General features: G+C 43.5%; 1 protein-coding gene across 2 annotated transcripts; it reads right to left on the minus strand.

Moving 5' to 3' along the window:
* Nucleotides 1-2903: 2903 nt before the first annotated feature.
* On the minus strand, nucleotides 2904-11894 carry STMN4 (stathmin 4). 2 transcript variants are annotated; one of them, XM_075201160.1, is made up of 6 exons: nucleotides 11792-11894; nucleotides 8192-8259; nucleotides 7823-7918; nucleotides 6721-6929; nucleotides 5510-5701; nucleotides 2904-3384 (listed from the first exon to the last, which is right to left on the minus strand). In XM_075201160.1, exons 2-6 carry the CDS (start codon nucleotides 8202-8204, stop codon nucleotides 3325-3327), a joined length of 570 nt encoding a protein of 189 aa, XP_075057261.1. In that variant the 5' UTR covers nucleotides 8205-8259; nucleotides 11792-11894; the 3' UTR covers nucleotides 2904-3324. The 2 variants fall into 2 exon arrangements, with proteins under 2 accessions (XP_075057261.1, XP_075057262.1); XM_075201161.1 differs by having other exon boundaries at nucleotides 5499-5701.
* Between the last annotated feature and the right edge of the window lie 13581 nt (nucleotides 11895-25475).

The raw sequence follows: 25475 nt of genomic DNA on the forward strand, positions 1-25475 counted from the left end.
CGCAGCTGAACTACAACTCATCTCCCAGGATTCAGAGGAAGCCAGGGCATTTGGGAGGGCCGCCTGAGCGCTGACTTGTGGGCAGTGAAGGTCGGAAGCGGGAGCGCGAAGAGCGGGAGAAAGAGTGCGGGAAACGGAGGCATCACAGCGCAGAGGCAGCTTGGAGGAAGTTGGGAGCATTATTACCTCAGTGTGAGCCTGAGGTAAAAGCGGAGTTTCACCAATCAGACTGCAATGATGGGCATTGCAGTCTGTATGTCTCTGTGTGGGCAAAGTTATTGCTGGTATATTGTTATTGTAGCGCTGTGTGTATATATATATATATATATATATATATATATATATATATATATATGTGTATATATATATATATATATATATATATATATATATATATATTGGTATTTTACTAATAGCGATTTGGAATCCCTAGGAAACAATGATGTCAAGAAAAAGAAAAATTGACTCGGAGTGTAGGATATTCAAAGAACAGTGGACTTATGATTACTTTTCATGCAGTACAAGGAAAGAGCTGTATGTCTGATATGCCAGAATATAGTGTCTGTGTTCAAAGAATATAATTTGCGTCGACACTATGAAACTCAACATGAAGATAAATATGATTGTTTGGTTGGAGAAGTGAGAAAAGATAAAATATTAAAACTGAAAAATACATTGACAACTCAGCAAAATACTTTTGTGAAGCAGCTAAATATTTCATCACTGCGAGCAAGTTTCCAAGTTGCCAAGCTAATAGCACGCTCTGGCAGACCATTCGTGGAGGGAGATTTTGTTAAAGAATGCCTCCTTTCTGCTGCCAAAGAGATGTGTCCAGAGAAGGCCGATTTTTTTTAGTACAGTGAGTCTTTCAGGACCTACAATTACACGGAGGATTGAAGAAATGGGAGACAATTTGCATCAGCATTTGCAAAACTCCACAAAAAAACTTTCATATTTTTCCTTGGCACTCGACGAAAGCAATGATGTTCCTGATTCTGCACAACTTCTAATCTTTATTCGTGGGACGAATGATTATTTCGGAGTCACAGAAGAGTTTGCTGCACTGCAAAGCATCAAAGGAACAACTACAGGAGAGGATATCTATGAAAAGGTTTGCCAAACTATGAATGGTTTGGAGCTGGACTGGGCTAAACTAGCCAGTATGACAACTGATGGTGCTCCTAGCATGGTGGGGGTCTAAGAAAGGTGTAATTGCTCGCATTAACCAAGAGATGGACAAACATAACCATTCTCATCCAATAGCCATACACTGCCTCATCCACCAACAAGCGCTGTGTAGTAAATCACTGAAGTGTTATGAAAATTGTGGTATCTTGTGTTAACTTTATTAGAGCTCATGCACTAAACCTCAGACAATTTCAGGAATTTCTGTCTGAGCTAAATGTTGACTATGAAGATGTTCTGTATCACACAGAAGTCCGTTGGCTGAGTCGAGGGAGAGTTTTGAAACATTTCTATGACTTACTTCCACAGATTACAACTTTTCTGCTTTCAAAAAACAAAGAAGTACCAGAGCTCAATGATGCAGAATGGAAATGGCACCTTGCCTTTCTGACAGATGTAACAGAGCTACTCAACAATTTCAATATGCAACTTCAAGGAAAGGGGAAGCTCATCTGTGATATGCAATCGCAATCACATGTCAAAGCATTTGAAGTAAAATTAGGCCTCCTCATCAAACAAGTGGAGGAGGAAAACTTCTGCCATCTCCCCACAACTCAAAATCTGTTAGCGGAAAAACCATTGATTGCATTCCCAAACAAAACCTGTGGATTCACTGGAAAAGTTGCAAAAGGAGTTCCAATTTAGATTTAAAGAGCTTCATCTCCATGAACAGGACATACAGCTTTTCTGTAACCCATTTTCTATTGACATTGAAAATGTGGATACAATTTACCAAATGGAACTGGCTGAACTGCAGAATTGTGACTCTCTGAAAGACGCATTCAGGTCAAGCAGTCTTCATAATTTCTATGCATCTCTCCCCTCAGACATATCCTCATCTCAGGAACCATGCACTCAAAATGGCAACAATCTTTGGCAGCACTTGCGTCTGTGAACACTTTTTCTAGAATGAAACATTTGAAATCTCCAACCAGATCAAGACTAACGGATGCACACTTGCATCACTTGTCACGACTAGCAGTGACAAATATGGAACCAGACATTGACCATCTCATTAGCCAAAAGCAGGCCCATAGTTCCCATTGAAATACTGGTAAATTTGTTGATTTAACTTTACTTCATTTTAAATATTATATTTGTTCCCGTTTTGTTTCTTCACTTCAAAATAAGATATATGCAGTGTGCATAGGAATTAGTTCATAGTTTTTGTTTTTACGATAGTCCGGCCCTCCAACGGTCTGAGGGACAGTGAACTGGCCCCCTGTTTAAAAAGTTTGAGGACCCCTGGTCTAGACCAACACACCTTAGAGAAGCAAACAAAAACCTTTTAAAGCTCAATTTAGCTTTTGCGGGGACAGTTACTGGTTGTTAAACTTGAAAAACACTGTTTTTTGGCAGCCTTCTAGGGATTTAGTGGCAGTGTCAGGTTACAATAACATTTTTCAAAACTGAAATTACTGTAGTAAGAGACAGAGATTATCTGAGAAGATCATAAATTGGATCTTAAGCTTGCAATTACCCAAGATCCTTTGGTTTGGTTTGTCTTGTGTATTTTAGCAGTGCCAGTGAGATGTCCCAGTTTTACTGACCTCTAGTTTTTTCTTACTGACACATGAAAATGTCAGTACGTTATGACTAATTATCAGTATAATTACTGTAGCGCCCTACCAGACCAAGCAGGAGAAGGTCCTGACCGTGGCTAATTAATAATACACAATAGGCACGTATGTCTGAGTAATGACACAGAGGCAGTGGGGTAACCTGGTATTAATGTATTGATGATAATGGTAGACATATAAAATTTGTGCCGTTACACAGCCCTCTCTATTGCGGACACAGAGCGTTGGTTCATTAGCGCTGCCGTAGTATAAACACCTCCAGCGCAATCCCCTTCGTAGCAAGCTGGTTTATTGACTTACACTCGTATTGACATGAAGATAACGTCGAAGGCCGGGTTCATGGGTACAACTCTTTCGGACTTGTAGATGAAATGGCCATCCCCTCCCGTTACATCATCCCAAATCCCGCCCTAAGCTTCTTGAAAAAAGGTGGCTTCGTCGGTCATCTCTGGACAGTCACAAACAAATAAAAGCAAAAGAGTCTCGGTCCCTTAACGTTGTGCTGAGCAGCTCAGGCACCCGCGGAGTCCACTGTCCAAATCGTGAAAGACGTCACTTTCTACCTCGAAGCCTCTTCCTTAAGTTCTTTGTTTTTCCTCACTTCTTCTGCGTGTTTATCCTGGAGAGAAGAGACAGACGTTCTGATTACCGCACAGCTATTCAATAAACCCTGCTCTCAGTGTTGGGGGTATATTTACTAAACTGCGGCTTTGAAAAAGTGGAGATGTTGCCTATAGCAACCAATCAGATTCTAGCTATCATTTTGTAGAATGTACTAAATAAATGAAATTTAGAATCTGATTGGTTGCTATAGGCAACATCTCCACTTTTTCAAAGCCGCAGTTTAGTAAATATACTCCTTGGTCTTTATTTCATTATCACATAAAGGAACTATGCACTCACTTTTTCATGTTGTTTTTTTATTATTCATTTACTCCAATTTAGACCTCGCTAATGCAATTCATCACAAACTGCGCAATGTTGGCCCCGCTCCGTGGCATTACGTCATGGTGGACTGGGCCAAAACGACTCAATATGCCTCACCCTGCCCCCCCCTGTCAGCGTTTCTATTTAACACTATATTTTTCCTGGTGCAGTAGAGGTGCCAGCGGCATGCTGGCACTTGTAGTTCGACAACAACCAGCATGCTCCGGCGGACATGGGTACACTGGCACTTGTAGTTCTACATGGGCCAGTATACCCAAGCAGTGTAGGGCGGCCAGGGCTTCCTGGGACTAGTAGTGCAACAGAAACAAAATACTGAAGTCTATCTTTTATTTATTTATTGCAGTTTACATTCATCAAGTTGGTGATGATGAATTGTGCAAAGAAAGTGAATTAACGGTATGTCATCTATACCGCCGCAGGATGATACGCTTAAAGAGCATCTTGATACGTCTTAAACGTATCTTCATGCGGACACCTTTATGTGTTAATTTACAATTGCATGTATTGTAAGATATGCACAATGCAAAATAGACGCGAAAATTCACTTTTTTTTACGCAAAGGCGTCCAGCTCTATATGACGCCCTTTGTATTTAAATGTTGGCCCAATAAATGTTTTTTTTTTGTTATTTTGTTCAGTCCGACCAAGTCTCATGGTCCTAGCGTATTATAAGTTCCATTTTGAAATAAACACCAAGGGCTAGATTTACTAAGCTGCGGGTTTGAAAAAGTGGGGATGTTTCCTATAGCAACCAATCAGATTCTAGATGTCATTTTGTAGAAAATACTAAACAAATGAAAGCTAGATCCTGATTGGTTGCTATAGGCAACATCCCCACTTTTTCAAACACGCAGCTTAGTAAATCTAGCCCCAAGTTTCTTGGAATATCCATTAAAGCCTTCACCGTAAGTTCACTTTACCAATTGTCAAGGCAATAGTTGCACCACTGAATTGAAAAAAAGATCTGGGGCACTGGGCTACCACCCTAAAACTCCCTAATATATATTGTAATCTTATACAGGGTCTTATTAAAAACTATATAGAGCCATTTATTCAATATGGTCAGTGACAAAGACCGCTGGTAGATTGCATTACACCTAGGAGGTCATGCTTAGATATTTTTCCGCTATAGGAACAATTCACTTCTGCATGATTGTTGGAGGACTGGGGTGGAGAGATTTGATAAATTACAATGAGGGCATTCGGGGAGCCTATGACCACACCTGCTAGTAGACCCAGATACTGACCACTGGAATCCAAAAGTGAATTAAGACTTTGACAAGAGCTTAAGTAACCTTGCGATGAGGAGCTTGATTCATCCCTGGATGAGAAGGTGTAATCTGGTCAGTAGAAGTCAGTAATTCAACATAAACAGCGACACAGTTCCTTTTCCCATTTCCACCTTGCCTCATCTGAGGTAGAACCCTTCCCTCAAGCCCCCACCTTTACCCCAATGGTGACATTAGATCACCAAATCAGTGGAGTCCTGTAGGCGGCAGGAGGTGTTGAAGCAGCAGTGTTGGTGATCGCAGCCCCTGAATCGAAAGGCATGATGCCCATTAAATCAGATGCCACCTTCACCAACACTACTGATCTTGCATCTTGCAATGTAGGCACTGGTCTACCAGACGTCTGCATGATGTCTGCATGACTCTGCTGTTCTCGGTGTTGAAGAGCCAATACTTGACGTTTCTGTACCACCAGTAGAGTTGGACTTTTGAATGTGGAGACACAAGATATTGACTTGAATACAAGGGAAGAACATGTAGTTACCACTTTAACTAACCTTTAACTAACCTTCTCCTGCAGACGCTCGAGCATGGCGGCTAAATGTGCTTCCCGGTTCTCCTTGTTGACCTCCATCTTCTGTGTTAGCTTCTCCTTGGCCATTTTGCTGAAGTTGTTGTTTTCCTCGATGGCTTTTTGAATGACTTCCCGTTCGTGTTCCCTCTTCTCCGCCAGGTGCTTGAGAAGCTCGGCTTCCTGATACTACATTATTCAGAGAGAACAGAGAGCTTTAGTGTCAGTCTTATTGATTAATACGTAACCCTACTGGAATAACCAAAGATACATTTACAATCATTTATTCCATCAATCCCTTCATGACAGGTATTTCATCCCTTCGTGACCGGAGCACATTCCACGGGTTACACCACATCTTTCAGCACTGAGAGCAGAAACAGATCTCTCTTGCTGCTCTGGTGGCTTTTCCACATATAAGGGACATCACTTTCATGTGGGTGTTGGGGACTCACTAAAAACATAATTCCACTTTTGTTCAACTTTTCAGTTTGGAAGGAGTCCTTTCCCTGGAACCCGTTCCTTCTGTGCTGTGGGGTGGTGGATGGAATTAGGTCAACATAAAGAAGGAACCGGTTCAGCTGTATAGGCCGTAGCCTAGTATTGCGACATGTGAAAGCTCCATCATTTTTAATATTGGTGCTGGGGCTTTCACCTGTCATAACGATGGTGCGCAGAAGCGTCAAAATGACCTCAATATCTCTTACAGCTGATGCAGCAGATCGGGTCCTCCTTTGTATAGGTCTAAGATCCCTTCGGACCACCACAGCATAGAGGGAGAGGACTACTGGACAAAGTTAGAATTATCCTTTAGGGTTAGTATAAGGCCTGATATTGAAATGGAAAAAGGATTAAAAGAAATGTTTGCCCAATCTCAGATGATACATGGAATGCAGTTAATTATTGCAGCTGGGGGCAAATTCATGATAAAATAAATTATACTCGTCACCTACTAACAGTGGAGGCAGCCATTTTTTTTGAGCTGGATCAATATTTATTAGAAATAGTTTCAAGAATTTTGGTTCAGCCAACAATAGCTGCCTCCACAACGTATAGGTGTCAGGTGCACTTTAAATGAGGCAGAGTTGCTCTGTGTATCCCGTACAATACTGACTGTATGTGTCTCATGCCTAGTGATCGAAAGGACCAGTTGAATATTGCTTTAACTATCTAGACTATCACTGTCTGATCCACCCCTGCTCGTTTACCTTGCGTCTTTCCTCAGCCGCTTCCAATCTTTTCTGGATCTCCTCCAGAGAGGGGTCTCGCCGCTGGGGGAGCGAGCCGTTAAGCTCCGGCACCCCATCGAATGAAGGTGGCTTTAGAATGACTTCGAAGGCGTGACCAGAGGCTCGCTTGTTTAACTCTATGACTTCCATGTCTGAGATGACGCACCACGTGAGGTCCACGGTGTCCGCTGCCATGAGAGAACAGAAAGTTTAGATGATTCTCCCCTCCCTAACTTGGCAGGAAGCCAGCACGACTGTTACTTTTTAAAATGAAATAAAAAACATTGTTGCAACAATGTTGTTGCTCTTTGCAAAACGCATGACACCTAAAAGCTACAGAAAATTAATGCAGAAGCGATTTCTGTAACGATTTCACCAACGACTGAAAGTTTCGATGTGCATGCTGATTCATGTGTACACACCTATACGATTTACTTTAATCTCTCATACCCATCTGCTGAAAAGACTGACTGCACACTGTACAGAAATCTGCCTACACTGCTGGTCGTGAGTGCGTGCACACTGCCACATTTGCCTGACATCGTTCCATCGCTGATCTAGATTTTTAGGAAGTTTATAAAACCAAATCAAACAATACGATGTGCTTTGGTGCGTTAAAATATGATCAAGGGAGCGTGTACACTAATGATCGCTAACTGCATGAAATTACTGAAGTGTGTACCCAAATTTAGTGCTGCTGGAAGCTGACGATTGCTATTTGGCTCCAACCATAAGGAAGCAGAAAATAAAACTAAATATGTTTGCAAATCATCTGATCATCAATGGTGGGGTATGGAATTAAGTAGTAACACTTAATTGGCACATTAGATTTAATGCAGGTTTACAACGAAAACCTAATCACAGAATAAAGAGATGGGAAAGATTGGCAGCTCTGCATCCCAAGCAGGCATGAGTGATTGCTACATAGCGATGGCAGGGGAATGAGCAATTACCAGAACAATTAATAAAAGAGGTCGTTTAAAGAGATTATTTGATAAAAAAAAAAAAATACCCAACAGCAAACACCAGAAAGTGAATCTCACTCTGACACCCAACCTAACGCGCGACATGTCAAACTCACCATCATACTTGTAAGTCTGTTTTTTCAAAGGATCCGAGAGGAAGCAGGAACAGAAAAGTGACACTAGGGGGAGCTCCTTCATCTTCTCTTTATAAGCTGCAGGACAGAATATTATTTACATTACTTTTCCTCATCAAAACCACACTTCTCAATACAAGTTGCTTTATGAAAAACTATAATATTTCCAGCTTTATCTGAAATATCTTAATTTCTCATCAGCTTTGGGAATACTGCTATACATTAGGTATATAGGTGAAAGTAATGACTCTATTTCCAACATAAAACCCTGTGGTTTAGTGGTCCTATAATTGAGAGAGGATGGAGAGCTGAGAGTTGGTCTAAGTTTATCTTAGAGTGAATGGTTCTCACCTGCCAAGGTCATGGTGCTGAGGTCCTTGTTTGGTTTTCTACGAGGTGCGCAGGATGAGGTATATCACCTGTAAGAAAAACGTGATATTTAATTCAAAACTCATTTCCTAGTATATATAGTTTTATCATTTCTCCACTATAACAGGAAATCACAGAACTATTATTCTCTGCACACGTGTCCGGCAATAGATGCAAGCAAACATGTAATGAGTCTGTTTACGAATGGGCATTCAAATTTCCTGCTCAAGACACATCACCCCCTCTACATAAGACTGACCAGTAGCTGGCATACTTATCAGATTATTGTGTTCCTTATGCCTTTAATCCGGCGCTTCTATGCCTGGTCTATGATTTTGGCTTAGCTGTCAATTCATATTTCACAGAATTTATAGTTTCTGGATAGAGGTGGGACAATAACGGTCAATTACATCTACTGTGGGGTGTGCTTGGGGTAGGAATGGGAACGATTGCTACCACATTCCACTGGCGAAACGCGTAAAGTTCAGAATGGGATGAATATTCTTCAGAACAGTTTTGAAAATTTCAACACTCCTGTCTGTAATAGGCTGAGAGCTGTTTTGCTTTCTAATATGTCCTGAGTTCACCTTTCCCTAAATAACTGGATGTTTCAGATGTTTTGGTGCAGTGCCAAACGGGGCAGGAGTCCCAGAGAGGCTGGAAAGTCATTTTTAGAATCCAGTGCAGACTACAGTGACGGTAAACTAGGGTAACTGTTGCAGACAAGGTATGATAAATTTCTCATTGTACATTTACCTTTTCTTTACCCTAGTGACTTTTTCTTTAGAAATTCCTCAGTGGTTTGATTTGCAACATTTTTTCAGCCAGGTGCCAGGATTGTTGCAAAGACTGAACTGTTGCAAACGGAGTTTGGCGCCGCAACATTATTATAATCGTTGAGTAGGACCTGAAACAGGTTTTGGAGAATTTCTGCACAGCATCGCTTTTTTTTTGTTTTATATTTGTACCCCACTGTCTGTAAGTGTCTCCAAGTACCGCAGGTCCCTTGTTTATACCCCAAAGAGGGGAAGGAGCCAATACAGAACAAAACCAATTCTAACAATACATTATCTGTTGCCCACAATCGTCAACAACCCTGTCTAATAGTCCTATTGTGGCTGAGTAATTTGGATTAAGATCTGTGTGGCGGATATTGTGCATTGTTCATTGTGTGGTAAGGAACAAGCCAATCTTTAATGAATACTGTGCTGTAAAAGCGTGTATCTGTTTTTATTAGAAGGAAATGTTACAGCATGCAGATGTAGATAATGGATCTTATAGATAAAAAAACACACCAGATGAATGGTGTTCTCCTAAGTACATTTACTGCTCAGTTCAGTCGGCCGCTACCAGAACTGAAGTCCAATAAAGCAAAAATTATCTATAAATTACTATTTGCATATCGGAAATTGTTTATTTTTCAGCTTTTTGCTTTGTCTTGTTTTTGGCAATCTCTAGTGCCAGCGGCATGTTAAGCAAGTGAAAGGAAGGAGATGGATCATACCAACTTTTTATTATTTCCCTCCAGGGAGGTGAAGTGTGAGACGTAAGGGGGCGGGGCACTGCAAATCACTGAACTGACATGAAAGCATCATTTTGTAGCAGGGCCAAAATGACGCGATTCACCGCAAATACCGTCATGGAGGCCCCAATCCTGCCCAATTCACTAGGAAGTGGGAAGGATGCGGGAGAATGGCCTGCTCTCCCGGGAGTCCGGGAGACCTATCTGGAATCCAGGAGTATCCCGGACATTCCGGGAATTTGAGCAGGCATTCTATATTATTATAAGTATTTTATTAGTCAGGAGGAAGCCTGGGAAATTTGTACCCACCCCAAACTCTCACTGCTCCCCTGATTGCAGCACTTTACAGCTTAATCAGTCCCTACCTCCACCACACAAACACACCAACATTGACTTAAGGTTATGTTTTTGGCATGGGGGAGGAAACCAGAGCACCTGGAGGAAACCCAAGCAAACATGGGGTGAATATACAAAGTCCGTACAGATAGGGCCCTGGTTGCAACCAAACCTGTGGCCTAAGAATTGTGAGGCAACAATGCTTACCACTGTGCCACCATGCAGCCCCAGTTCCAGTAGCCATGCTTCGTCAATGGCAGCAACAGCGCCCTCTTAGTCTAAGACCAGGCCCAGCTTTGTGCTAGAACAACATAGGTCCGGACTTAGAGAACCAGGGCTGCTGGTTGTGACTCTCTGTCCACCTGACACATAGCTGTTTCCATATAGTTATATATACGTATTTTGTTATTTCCATATTGTAACTGTTTAACCATTTGCTATATGAGGGCTGAATCATCCTTATGTAATTATCTTATACTGACCGTGGGTCTCTACAGCTATAGGAGACAGGGTACCGGGTACTGGGCTGTCCCTAGGCTGAGGCCTGCTATCATGCTGGAAAGAGGACTTAGTTCTGTGCCCCCTGCCCCCAGCCCCTGGGGAGGAGTTTGTCTTCATTCCTCAGCCACCTTAAAGGGCACCTGCTTACTGTGGAGGCCATTGCGTGGGCTGGACCAATATCCGTCAGAATGCAACTAATTAATGGACGGGGAATAGCGATGTACCGGATAGGCTGAATACTGGCACAACCCACACAATGGCTGCTCCTACTGTGTGTAGTCAACAGGCGCAGGCTCCAGGGCCATTAGTAATACCTGTGGAAATTACGGGTTTTACTGAATGCTGAACCAGTTTGTTAGCAGTTACCATTGAAGGTCTGGTTATGTCAGTAGATGATATAACCCCACCCAGCCGCTACAGAGTAGAGGATACACCAGAGCCCAGCGTTTTGTAGGGCGAATGACAGTAGTATCAAACACCGCCCCAGTGTAGGGACACGTTGCTCAGGCAGGGACTGGCCAGCTGTCAATGACATCATGCGTTATACTGAATGCAGCCAGACACAGTAACTACTCGCAGGCAGGGTGACAATGTAACAGATTATATGCAGACACAACGGGCTGTATAAACTATACAATGTACCAAAAACACACCGCTGATAAGTGTCACCACACAGCCACTATATAAATACATGTCAATAACACAAACAAGAATATCTTTACTCTATGACCATAAATATCAATAAAACAATTAATAGCTCAATAGTGTCTGGTTGCCAAGTGGTTAAACATGCAACACGTCAATTTAACCCCTTCACGCAGGCTGCTAACTCCAGAGGGGGTTATTTTAGGATAGGCTCCCAGACCTCTCAGTGTGAAGTAGTTAGGAAGCAGCACAGTGTGATCTCTGCATGACACTACCCTCACCCCCGCTGCCAACACAGCTGCCCCTACATGTTAAGCCCTGCTGGTCACTCAGTATTACCCTGCGCAGAACAGCCAACACGGTGGTAATAATATGACAGTTGCACTAGGAATTAAATGAGACTGAGAAATTCACAACAAACACCAAATATCATCATTGTACAAGTCACATTCACAAATTAATATTAAATCCCCACATACCATGATATATGCATGAATATTGTATCTGTGTTCATATTGGTTAAATATCTATCTGTACACAGGAAACGTCGCCCTGTATGTAGAATCCTGTTCACTCACCTTTGTCTGCTGGAACACTGTGCTTCAATCTGCTCAACTCCCTGAATTAAATCCCTTATAGAGGATCCCAGCATCAGCACCACTGCCCGGCTTCTCAACATGACATCACTTCTCAGCTCTCCCATTGGCCAGGGGAGCCGGCCCTCTGATTGGCCAGCATCTTCTGGGGAAACTCAGTCTGCCTGAGTAACACACTGCATATAGGAAGAGGATGATGTCACTTAGAAACCCTTTCTCTCCATCACAAGAGACAAGGGAGGGAAAAAAAACAGCCTCAGAAAGAAATGCGCTGTAGTTTATTGTCTGCATTAGGTTTGCACGGTGTGTGTGTGTTAAGTCATAGTCCATATAAGATGGATTTGTACAGTAAATGGCTAGTTTCATATATAGTGTGTTTTGCTGGGAGGGTGTCTGCAGTCTGCATCAGTGGCAATGGCTGGATTTGGGGTGAACTGTTATTTTTGCAACAATATGCTCATTGATCTCTCATCCGGTTTCCCTGAATAATCTTATTTTGCTTTGTCACCTATTTATGCTCATTACTCTGGGATGTGATCAGTATTGACGTCTTCCTATAATAACACACAACACAACAGCCATGTGACCTGATATTTGGTCACTCTATAAAGCCACTCTGTGCTCCATTTTTGGGAGCAGGTATTATATAAAAAAAAGAATAATAATTATGTTAATCTGGATGGCCCTAGGCTAATACAGTCGTAGCCCCCACTACAGGGGCAAACGCAGTATTTGCAGAGGGGGGTTTTCAGACCACGCCGCCAGTGGGTGTGACCAGCATGCATGGGGGCGTGGCTATAATTTTAGACAGTGCTTTGTTGCTATCCAACTCTTCCTATCCCCATAAAATACATGGGCAATGCTGCGTGCACTACTGTTAGGTGCACACAACTCTTCCTTTTCAAACTGAGCCGTGTGAAGCGGGGGCAGGGTCCAGCCACCTCAATTATACAGTGCCCCAGGCTGGGGGGGGGGTGTTCCAGGCACTAGTAAACCCCCCTCAGTTTTCCTATGCCCTAGCCCTCCATGCCAGGATTGTATGTGGTAGGTAAAGACAAACGTGTACTTAATTTAAAATCTGTCTTCCTTCACTGCCCCTCTCCAATGTTTATGTTCCCATTTTTGATTTAAATTCAGCTCCACTTGGCTTTTGAAAAGGGTCACAGACATCTTTGTCACACCTTTCGTCTTCTTACAAATCAGGACTGTATATTAGAACGGAGGCATGGACGAGCGCCACTGATGGTTAAGATGGTTAAGACATGAAGAGGGACTGTCACACCTGCGCCTGTCGCCGTCCCTGTCTCCTACTTGCTTATCCTCAAGCACGCGCCAAAAATAATTCATTATCTTCAGCCTTTACCTTGGGAATACGTCAAGATTAAAACCTTACTGCAATTTTCTTTCATGTCTTCATTTTACTTTTTTACTTTTAACTATTTTCTTCAAATTGAAAATCAGCTTCAGTCTACACCTCTCCCTGTTACAATTTTGCACATCTCCCCCCAAAAGCCTCGCTCCTTAGGCTATGGCCTAGTCACCCTATTGGACTAGGCAGAAATTAGGTTTTGTTTTGCAGGACACATTATTGTAATGAACGTCAATGTTCTGACACACAGTGAGTACTGCGCCAGTTTGTGTGAATTCTCTTTGCAACTGCCCATAAACAGGGCACCCATGTTTGTGCCCATGAAGATTTGTGTGATTCTGCCATTTGCGCCAGCTTGCACCTTGTAGAGGTGGGTCGAGGCGATCTAAAGTAGTCAGAGTACAGTACGAGTGTGTTCGCGCAATTGCGAACGGTTGCAGACCTGGAAAAACACGCATATATACCTGAGAAAGCCATTATACTTGATGACGTTGGTCTCTGGCGTTAGCAAAATGCTTGTGATTGACTGTCTGTGATTACCCCATTGACGCTGATCATTACATTCATCGTTGTTCAAGCATATATAACACTTTTGTGTGGGTGTTTAAACAATGTTTTCCCCGTACACAATACGAGGTGCTGTTTCTCCTATATTAGAGGGGTTTTTTAAATGTTATTGATGCCCAAGTGGATGAAGACATAGTCTAACTCTGCCCCCTGTGACAGCTGCCTTATCACACAACCCTGCCTTTCTAACTGGAGTTACTAAATATGATTAATACCCTTTTATTAAGAACCTGATTTAAAGTAGGACGAATGACCATTTTTGTGTCGCATATAGACAAATTTCCATGTTGTATACGCACACTGCACTGCGTCTGTATGTAGATTCCCTGTTATCGAAGACTTGTGGCCTTACATCTGGGGAGGCAGAACGAGGACGTGCAATCGTAAGCTGGGTTCAGGAAGGGCGTGTAATATTATTATTACTATTGTTCATTTTATTTATAGGACGCCACAAAGTGTCCATAGCACCGTATAGGAACAAACAATAGGACAGTACAAGGTAAAAGAACACAGTACAATTAACAATAAACACTATAACTCAGGATGCACAAAGCACAGCTAAAGAGAGAGGGTGAGGGGTATTCAGCACAAGCATCAAAACTGTGCCCAAGGGGGTGGGTGTGGATGAGAGCCACTAAAAGAGGAAAGCGAGAGAGGAGTCAGAGGGCAGAAGGCCCAAGAAGGAGGTGGGCTGTGTAGTTGGAGAGCAAAGCTAAAAGTGGTGGGAACAGGAGGAGAGAGGGCCAAAGGAGCTTACAACCTAAACGATGGGGCAGACATACTTGAAGACACAAGGGTGATACTGGGACAGAGTCACGCGGAACAAGAGAGGGAGGGGGAAGCATAGGCAAACCAAAGGGGGGTTGCCTATTGCCTGGAAACCCCCCTCGAAGCCTGGGGCACTGTATAATTGAGGTGGGTGGACTCTGCCCCTGCTTCACACGGCTCTGCTTGAAAATGGAGAGCTGCGTGCACCTAACAGTAGTGCACGCAGCATTGCCCATCTACATTATGGGGATAAGAAGAGTTGGAGCGCTGTCTAAAATTATAGCCACGCCCCCATGCATGTTTGTCACTCCCACTGGCTGCATGGTGTGGAAACCCCCCTCTACAAATCCTGCGTTTGCCCCTGGGAAGAAGGGATGAGAGGGAGCGGTGGTAGTCAGGTTTGGAAAACCCAACAGTACTTACCCCGGCAGGAGGAAACCGAAGAGCTGCTCGCCGACTCACTGAAATGAGTGATGGCTTCCAAGGTAGACTTTTGTCAATTGCGGCCCCTGAAGAAGCCCGCAGCGGTGGCTGAGGTCACATTGAAGAGGCTCAATGTGATCCGACTTGTTCGGGTAATAATTTAAGGAGGCAACGTCTGTACAAGGTACATTATATACCATGTACCGCTTTAAAAATAGTGAGAGACATGTTGCAATTGAAAATGACGTACTAATAACATGCCGCTGTTACTGGGGATCGTGATTTCTTACCACACTGCCGGGCACTTGTTCTGTCATTCTTAAGGTCAGTCCTCCTTTATTCTAAGTCGGGGAAGTTATTTTCGTTTTGGTCCCTTCGTGGTAGTCACTGTCAGTGTTATCAGCACTGTTAAAGTGACTACCACGGGTGCACTGATGGGGGCACAGGCCGAAACGGTGCACTGATGGGGGCACAGGCCGATACGGTGCACTGATGGGGGCACAGGCCGATACGGTGCACTGATGGGGGCACAGGCCAATACGGTGCACTGATGGGGGCACAGGCCGATACGGTGCACTGATGGGGGCACAGGCCGATACGGTGCACTGATGGGGGCACAGGCCGATACGGTGCACTGATGGGGGAACAGGCCGATACGGTGCACTGATGGGGGAACAGGCCGATACGGTGCACTGAATGGGGAACAGGCCAATACGGTGAACTGATGGGGGCACAGGCCGATACGGTGCACTGATGGGGGAATAGGCTGATACGGTGCACTGATGGGGGCACAGGCCGATACGGTGCACTGATGGGGGAACAGGCCGATACGGTGCACTGATGGGGGAACAGGCCGATACGGTGCACTGAATGGGGAACAGGCCAATACGGTGAACTGATGGAGGTACAGGCCGATACGGTGCACTGATGGGGGCACAGGCCAATACGGTGCACTGATGGGGGCACAGGCCGATACGGTGCACTGATGGGGGCACAGGCCAATACGGTGCACTGATGGGGGCACAGGCCGATACGGTGCACTGATGGGGGAACAGGCCGATACGGTGCACTGATGGGGGAACAGGCCGATACGGTGCACTGAATGGGGAACAGGCCAATACGGTGAACTGATGGAGGTACAGGCCGATACGGTGCACTGATGGGGGCACAGGCCAATACGGTGCACTGATGGGGGCACAGGCCGATACGGTGCACTGATGGGGGCACAGGCCGATACGGTGCACTGATGGGGGAACAGGCCGATACGGTGCACTGAATGGGGAACAGGCCGATACGGTGAACTGATGGAGGTACAGGCCAATACGGTGCACTGATGGGGGCACAGGCCAATACGGTGCACTGATGGGGGCACAGGCCGATACGGTGCACTGATGGGGGCACAGGCCAATACGGTGCACTGATGGGGGCACAGGCCGATACGGTGCACTGATGGGGGAACAGGCCAATACGGTGCACTGATGGGGGCACAGGCCGATACGGTGCACTGATGGGGGAACAGGCTGATACGGTGCATGATGGCGGCACAGACAGGTACGGTGCACTGATGGGATCACAGGCCGATATGGTGCACTGATGGGGGCACAGGCTGATACGTTGCACTGATGGGGCTCAACCATCTACTCAGCAGCAATCAGATTGAAATCAGTGGTGCAAATGACATCACACTGGCAGGGGATGCTTCAGTGGCAGCAGACATATTATTATTTATATAGCGTCAATCATATTACACATCACTGTATGGAGGAGATGTAATCACTCACATCAGTCCCTGCCTCATTGGAGCTTACAGTCTAAATTCCCTAACATACAAAAACAGACAGACTAAGGTCAATTTGATAGTAACCAATTAACCTACCAGTGTGTTTTTAGAGTGTGGGAGGAAACTTGAGCACCCAGAAGAAACCAACGCAAACACGGGGAGAACATTTATCCTTTAAAGAGTGGTCCAAATTTGACCGTAGGGTTTTTTTTCTCTGATACGAGCAGTTCTGTTACATGGTAGAAAATAGCAGCATTCCGTGAAACGCGTCTCTCTAGATCATTGCCAAAAAGCAGAATGGGTCAGACATAAAAATGGACAAATGTAAAATTTGGTGTGATTTGATCCTATTGGATCTCTTCCTGATTTAAGGCTCATATCATGAAATGAGTGTTCAGTGTGTATGTGTGTTCATCTTAACACATATGGTTCATGCTTTTATATACGGCAAGACATAGAGCACTAGATACCACAACTGAATAGACAAGAAATGTTCAGCTCGGTAGCTTGCAATTACCATATATAGTGACCAGTTGTGAGCAATTTCTTCTACGGCAACCTAAAATACCTATTATGGAGTCATTAATTGATTACTGATTTGAATTTATTATTTTATAACACAAGTCCTCACAACACAAGCAATCAACTACTAATTGAATGTATTCCGTGTTACAACTATTATGATTACAATCATAACATCAATTTTCATGGCAAATTATTTTATTGGTTTGCAATTAAACTGCTCACTTGTTCTTGATGCTGCAGGGTTATTATTAAATTAATATTATTGTTGCTGATTTGCAAGGAACCACAGTGCTCTGACAGTGGGGAAACATTCATAAAATAGGTACACACAAGGCAGACAAAATAAATGCATACATGAAAGCAAAGGGTAGGAAGGGCCCTGCTCATGGGAGACCTTACGTTATAAAGGGATGAGTGTGAGAGTGCATTAATGTGTGTATTACAGGTATAAGTATCGTAAGCGCTAATAAAGAGATGGGTTTTCAGAGAGTGTTTAAATAAATGAAAACTCAAGGAGTCTGATCGAGCATGGTAGGGAATTCCATAAGTGGGGAGCAGCACAGGAGAAGTCTTGTTGGCAGGAGTGAGAGGTGGTTACCAGATCTAAGAAGGCATGCAGGAGAGTATTTGGAAATTTAATTTGTGATGTATGAAGGGGGTGTTGTTCGGGGCTTTGTAGGGGAGTGTGAGCTATTTGAATGAGACTCTAGAGGACATAGTGTAGTGATTTGCAGAATGGTGCTGCAGTTGTGGAGCAGCGATAGAGAAAATCACTCTTGCTGTAGCATTTTAGATGAATTGAAGTGGGGATAGGTGGGTGAATGGAATGACAGATATTAGGAGGATGCCGTAGTTCAGTTGGGAGAATGGATAAGAGTTTTACATCTTAGGTAACAAAAAGGCTTGACAGGACTGGGAGGCAGACTGGATGTGAGGAATATACCAGAGGGAAAGTCAAGTTTGAGACCAAGACAGCGGACTTGGGGAAACTGAGAAAATTGTGGTGTTATTGAGGGCAGAGGACAAGGTGACGACTCTGGGAGGAGGGAAGATGATGAGCTCTGTTTTGGACACGTTGGTTACATGCGAGAGCAGAGAAAGGGGAGAGGTCAGAGGAGAAGAGTCAGATTTGGGTTTTGTCAGTTTAGAGGTGGTACTGGAGGTCCAATGAGTGAATTAGTTCTCTAAGAGAAGAGTTGTAGAGTGACAAAAAAGCAGAAGTCCAAGAACAGAGCCTTGTGGGACCCAAACAGATAGTAGAATTAGAGGGGAGGATGCGCCAGAGGTAGGGACACTGAAGCAGTAAGGCGATAAATGTGAAGGGGATAAAGGAAAGAACTATGGGCCTGATTCATTAAGGATCTTAAATGAAGAGGATCCTTATTTCAGTCTCCTGGACAAAACCATGATACAATGCAAGGGGTGCAAACTAGTTTTCTGTTTTGCACATGTTAAATACTGACTGTTTTTTCCTGTAACACACAAATACTTGATAGCTTATTTGTACACTGAAATTTAAAGTTGATATGTGTGCGCTACATAAAAAAACAGTCAGTATTTAACTTATGTGCAAAACAGAATACTAATTTGCACCCCTTGCATTGTAACATGGTTTTGTCCGGGATACTGAAATAAGGATCCTCTTCATTTAAGATCCTTAATGAATCAGGCCCTAGGTCTTGAAGTCCAGTGGAGTGAAAAGTGTGCAGAAGGGGATGATCTGCAGGTCCAGGAAAATGAGTATAGAGAAATGACCCTTAGACTTATGGCTTAATAAATAGGCTTCACGGCGAGAGAAGACCAGTAGATCCAGCGCAGTGGAAGAAGGATATGTTACAACTAAGTTGTTTATCTTATTGCTCATATACTACAAGTAAAGTGTATATCACATTACTTATATAACACGCGTGAGGTGTGCATCACATTACTCCTATGTAACAACTGAGGCGTACATCAATTATTGACATAATACAAGTAAAGTATGTACCCCAGTCCCATATTTTACAATTCATGTTTGGACACCGTGTGCACGCAATCTGAAATAAGAGCAAGGAACTTGAGCATAGTTCCGAATTAAAATCCAATCGGATGTCAAGATACGTTTCCATTACAATCTGGGTATAAACACAATCTGGATAAATGTTACTTGCTGTTTGTTAAAAGACAGAACAGAGTGCAGGATACACACATGTCTATGTGCAATATAAAGTCCCATCAGAACACATACAAATATAAAATGTTATAAAATAATGTAACAACTCATAACACTATAATCATCATCATAATCATGTGTTTTAGAAAAAAATATATTTTTTTACATTAAATACATAAATCAGAATGTTCTTAATGCTCACTGTACATAGAATGCATTTTTATCGGTGATAATCGTTTTCACTAATCCAACATCGAGAAGCCATACAAAGAAAATCCGAATTTCTGAAAAAAACGATTGGAAAATAAACAGACTTACCTTGAATCCTACACTGGAGATTTCTGATTGGATCACCATGCTGACAGCAGGTAATTCCGATTGGACAGGCGTGTGGCACTGCAGCTTGATGTCATTGCGACGTCTGTCAATAGAAATTTAAAGTGGCATTGTCGGGTTGAGTGTTTAAACACTTAACCTTAGGGGTCGCCACATTGCCTCTTTAAATGTCTATTGACAGACGTAGCAATGACGTCAAGCTGCAGTGCCGAACACTTCTCCAATCGGAATAACTTCCTGTCAGCATGGTGATCCAATCGGAGATCTCCAGCGTCGGCTTCAAGGTAAGTCTGTTTATTTTCCAATCGGTTTCGCAGAAATTCGGATTTTCTTTGTAGGGCTTGTCGATGTCGGATATTTCCTCATCAGTCAAGCACACCCAACCCCATTTTTATAGTCTCTCTCACCTGTAAACACGTGTTCTGTGATATCTAGTGGCAAACATACATGTAGAATTGAATACAAAAACTATGCCGTGTCAGTCGTTACTTACACTGCCCTGTAATTGGTGCAAATAATACGGCTAAAAAAATCCTGAACTTACCAAAAACCCCAGGACTTGAATCAGCCGCAATTGCGTCGGCACACCCTACTGTACATGGCCTACGCTCATCAGCCCCTTCTCACCCCTGTTCCACATCTAAAGTCGTAATTGTCATTTGCGTTTGGTCATGAATTGCACGCAATTGCATTCATTGGCGTAAGGTCCGCTTCCGAGCAAGTGCGGAGCTCTTTCTCACAAAACACGGCCCGCAAGGGGACTTACGTCTGAACGTGTTTATAGTATAATTTATATGTTACAAGTAATTTGGGCATCACTTACTCATATGATGTATATCACATGACTTAAATGTTAGAATACAGTCGTCCATCACAATTCTTATATTACAAGTAAAGTGTTCTAATACTTACACATATTTTAGAACTGAGGTATGCATCAATTTACTCATATATTACTAGTAAGAGGAATACGACATAACTTTTATTATGTACTAGTTTTACAACTATATTTTTACAACACAAATACAAAATACAAATTTAACTGCACTTGGCCTACACTTGCCCATTCATGTCACGATCAGCCTCTGGCTGCAACCCTGCATCTAGATGATGCTGTGACATCCATTGATCTTGCCTGCGAGGGATATGTATGGACTCTGTCATATATGTATCCAGCTTGCAGTACCACTGTTCCACCAAAGGGGCCACTGTGGTAATTGGACTGTTCTCCTACCTGCTAGAGCTAAGCTCGTTACTTCTGGATGCTTAGCACCTGTCTCTGGCCTTTAAAAGACTGCCTCTCCCAGCAGTCTTTGCCAGTTCATCTGTTGCCTTAACTACTGCTGGTTTTCCTGCGTATGACTCCTGATTGATTTCCTAGTATTCACCCCTGCTTGCCCCACTGTTTTGGCACCTCTTCCTATGACCCCTGACCCGGCATTGTTGTGACTTTACTCCTGCTTTCTGCCTGGTATTGTGGTGGACCGTCTGGTTTTGACACCTGGCTTGTTTGACACTCCTGCTTTACTGTGTCTGCAGTTCATTGCTCCTCTAGCAATCCAGCACCTACAGTCTGTAGTATCTTCAGCTAACTAGCTCCTGTGTCTGCAGTTGTTATACCTCCGTGTCTGATCCAGTCTCCTGGCTCTGCCTACCTGGACCTTCGAGTACTCTGCTCTGCAGACCACTACATTTTCTCTGCTTGCCGATTATCTGGCACCTCCTGCCTCCTGAGTAACCTGGAGTCCTGACACCCGAGACTCATCCGGTGCCTCCTGAGTAACCTGGAGTCCTGACACCCGTGACTCATCCGGTGCCTACTGAGTAACCTGGAGTCCTGACACCCGTGACTCATCCGGTGCCTACTGAGTAACCTGGAGTCCTGACACCTGAGACTCATCCAGTGCCTCCTAAGTAACCGGGAGTCCAGTCATCCATGGTTCATCCGGTGCCTCGAGCCTCTTGAGTTATCTAGGTGTCCTGACATCTGTGGTTTATCCTGCTTCTCCAGCCTCTGAACCAATCCTTGTTATCTGGCTTCCCAGCACTGACTCGTTGAACTATATTATTATTGACCATTCTCTGCATCTCTGGCTTCCTGAGTTATCCATGCTATAACTGCCATAGCCTGCTCACTTATACTTGTTGCCTTAACATTTATTGCATCCTAAACCTGTGTAAACTGTGTTATAAATAAACCATGTCGTTCCGCTTACGCTCTTTCAGTGGTCTTCATGTTGGGAATCCTGACAATTCAGCACCACGGACAGTGACCTGTAGGGAATACACCTATGTGGTGTTAAACACCGTGGGCTGATGTATTTTATGTACGTACGCAGGTGTACGAGAACATGAAAACACCGCATTTACAGGGCTAAGGAAAGCTGCAGGTATATTTAGATACATGCGACTCAGAATACTACATAAAATCCTGAATTCCATCGATACACAGTGTTATATGGCAGTTGCAGTGACACCACTACTAACCATTACAGAGTGACGTTCCCAAGTCCTGCCCAATCAGAGTGAAGCCACTCAGAATTAGTTACAGCCTGTCCTTTGCCTCACGGCTCTGCCAATAGATTGCAAAATTCAAGTCCCCCCAAATGGAATTAGATGATCAATAGATGGGTAAAGGAGGGTTTGTGTTCACGTGTCTTTGTTGTTTATTAATAAAGGACTTTCTCACAGTCTTTGTGTTTTTATTTTAGTGTAATTTTTACAGGCGAACTACAAGTCTCAGCGGGCCCTGTTCTACCAGTGCCAGCATACTGTGGCAGCCATGGGAATGCTGACACTTGTAATTCTACAAGTGCCCGCAAACCGTTTAGTTTAGTCGTTTAGGCATGACAGGCTTGCTGGGTTCGGTAGTTCACCAGAAATTTTTTTAAAATATTTTTTTCTTTTTCAAATAACTTTTTATTACCCCAGAGCCCTTGACAGGAGTACAATTGCTTTCAGCTGGTTATTCTTTGCTAGGGGTTGGGCAATTTTTTTTTTTTTTTTTTTTTGTGGGATCCCTTCCCATAGGGCATTCAATCCCATGCTGAACAGGCTGGGGCTGGTTTACATTATGACTTGGGGCGCCATGTTGCGTAAGATGCATTTGAGTCTACATAGGGACTTGTGCATTTATGCATTATGCGCTTATGCATTTTTGTCCACATGCGTATTAAGGAAATGTGTCTTTTATGCAAATAAAATGGACTTGAACCCAACTTTACATGAAGCCTTGTGTGCATACTTGCCAACTCTCCCGGAATGTCCGGGAGACTCCCGAAATTCGGGTAGGTCTCCCGGACTCCCTGGAGAGCAGGCAAGTATCCCGCATACGGAACTCACTCATCAAAATGACGAAATTGACCACACCCCGCCCCCCAATCACACACCCCTTGACCAGGGTCTCCCGGAATTGCCTTTTCAAAGGTTGTCAAGTATGCCTGTGTGTTACCCTGTTCTCTGTATTGTACCCACAGCTGGAGGCTGATCCTAGAATAACCAGGAGCAGCTGCAGAACCCTTGAAAATAAATAATTCAACATTGCAGCAGCTTAACACATATTCCCCTCTGTATCACTATAAAATTCATCCAACACCCACGGCTACCCTATAACTAAGCTGTCATATTCCAGTACAGATCTGTATGTGTGTGGTACAAACTGTACATATATAAATTAGGGATGTGCACCGGCCACTTTTGGTGTCTCGTGTTTTGTGTTTTGGATTCGGATTTGCTTGAGGTTTTGGGTTCGGATTTGTTTCGCAAAACACCTGACGAAAGGTTTTGGTTCGGATTTAAGGTTTTGGATTCGGATTTATTTTGAAAAAAACATAAAAAGTGTTAAAATCAAGTTTTTGGGTTTATTTTCACTCCTACGCTATTATTAACCGCAATAACATTCAATAACAATCATCTCCACTAATTCCCAGTCTATTCTGAACACCTCACACCTCACAATATTGTTTTTAGTCCAAAACGTTTCACCGTAATATAGCAGTACCACTGGACTTATACTGCTGAATCAGTGAACTTTGTAATATAGCAGTACCAATGGATTTATACTGCAGAATCAGTGAACTTTGTAATATAGCAGTACCAATGGACTTATACTGCTGAATCAGTAAACTTTGTAATATTGCAGTACCACTGGACTTATACTGCTGAATCAGTGAACTTTGTAATATAGCAGTACCAATGGACTTATACTGCAGAATCAGTGAACTTTGTAATATTGCAGTACCAATAGACTTATACTGCAGGATTGTTTTTGGATATTTTTTTTTTATTTCTTTTTTTTATAATTTTTTTTTTTAATTTTTTAAACTGAGCAGAACACAGCACAGCACAGAACTGAACAGCACAGCACAGCACAGCACAGCACAGCACAGCACGAGATATAGCAGGACAGAGGACCACCTAACACAACCTCCCTCTACCCTGATCAATGCCAGAGTGAAGATGGCGGCGGCTAGCGGGGAATTTATAGAATACGAGTATCGCGAGATCCGACAGCGGGATTATGACTCAGAGCCTCGGTTTCAGTTTTGCAATTGGCGGGAATACCCGGATCTGTCTCGGATCCGGCTCGGATCGGCAACGTTCGGGTGGGCTCGGATTTCAGATATCCGAGCCCGCTCATCTCTAATATAAATATAAGTGACTGGAATGTGACAGTGTTACAATGAAGGCAGTAGGAGAAGTGGCGTATGACATACCCCGTATACCCCCCACTACCACCACTGTGTGTATATATGTGTGTGTGTGTGTGTGTGTGTGCGTATACATATATATATTGACACAGTCACTGGATCAATGCTAAATTACAGAGATATTTGTCCCAGGCATTATTTAAATAAAAAATAAGTTACTGGATCTATTATCGACATACTTGCCAACTCTCCCTGAATGTCAGGGAGACTCCCTGAACTAGGGGTGATCTCCCTCACTCCCTGAAGAGTCTGGCATTCTCCCTGATGCTAAGCCAGTACAAGACGTGGTTGGCTTCACCATCTGTGGCATGATGACACAGTTCCGAAATTGTGTCCTATGTCCATGTATTGATACCTATGGAGGTGGCCATTTTCATGGAGACCAAGATTTAATCAAAGACTGACAGGTAAGACAACATGACTTCAGTACTGGAGACAGAAATGTAAAAGACACTTTAGATTCATTAGCTGCTTTTCTTTAACTCATAGTTGCCTACACTCCCAGGATGTCCGGGAGACTCCCGCATTTCTGGAAGACCCCCCGGGCTCCCGGGAGAGCAGGGCAACCTCCAGGTTTTCGCCCCCGCAATAGATAAGTTTTGGGGGCAGGGCTCAATGACGAAAATATCGCGATTTGTCAAGCCCCACTCACAAACCCCCACCTCCCCCGGGATCTCCCTCAAGCCAACTAGGAAAAGTTGGCAAGTATGATTGTCGAGAATACTTGGGATTTAGAATTTGCAGCTTTTTTCCCGTGTATTAAATATACTAAATTACCCCCTGAATTCCTTCCACCCCGCTCTGGTGTTTTCACTCTCATTAAGATGTTTAGCAGAAATCCTTATAGTAACTACAGGAAGATATAGTCAGTGATCTCTGTGTATGACACAATCACAGGACAGCAGAAACATTTATCATGTCATTCCCTTCTGGCTTTCAGAACTTTCTGCATAAGGGGTAACAAGTTTCAAGATTAGAGAACCCATCCATGCAGGCTGATAGGAATAGATGTTCTGTGTAATTCTCCAACATTCTAA

Source organism: Mixophyes fleayi, chromosome 3 (genome assembly GCF_038048845.1).
Source record: "Mixophyes fleayi isolate aMixFle1 chromosome 3, aMixFle1.hap1, whole genome shotgun sequence".
NCBI lineage: Eukaryota > Metazoa > Chordata > Amphibia > Anura > Limnodynastidae > Mixophyes > Mixophyes fleayi.

Coding starts and splice junctions, on each gene's coding strand:
- STMN4 (XM_075201160.1), bottom strand. Junction 6,930..7,822: donor ACAGACTTACAAGTATGATG/GTGAGTTTGACA, acceptor CTCTCATGGCAG/CGGACACCGTGGACCTCACG. Junction 5,702..6,720: donor CGGCTGAGGAAAGACGCAAG/GTAAACGAGCAG, acceptor TGAATAATGTAG/TATCAGGAAGCCGAGCTTCT.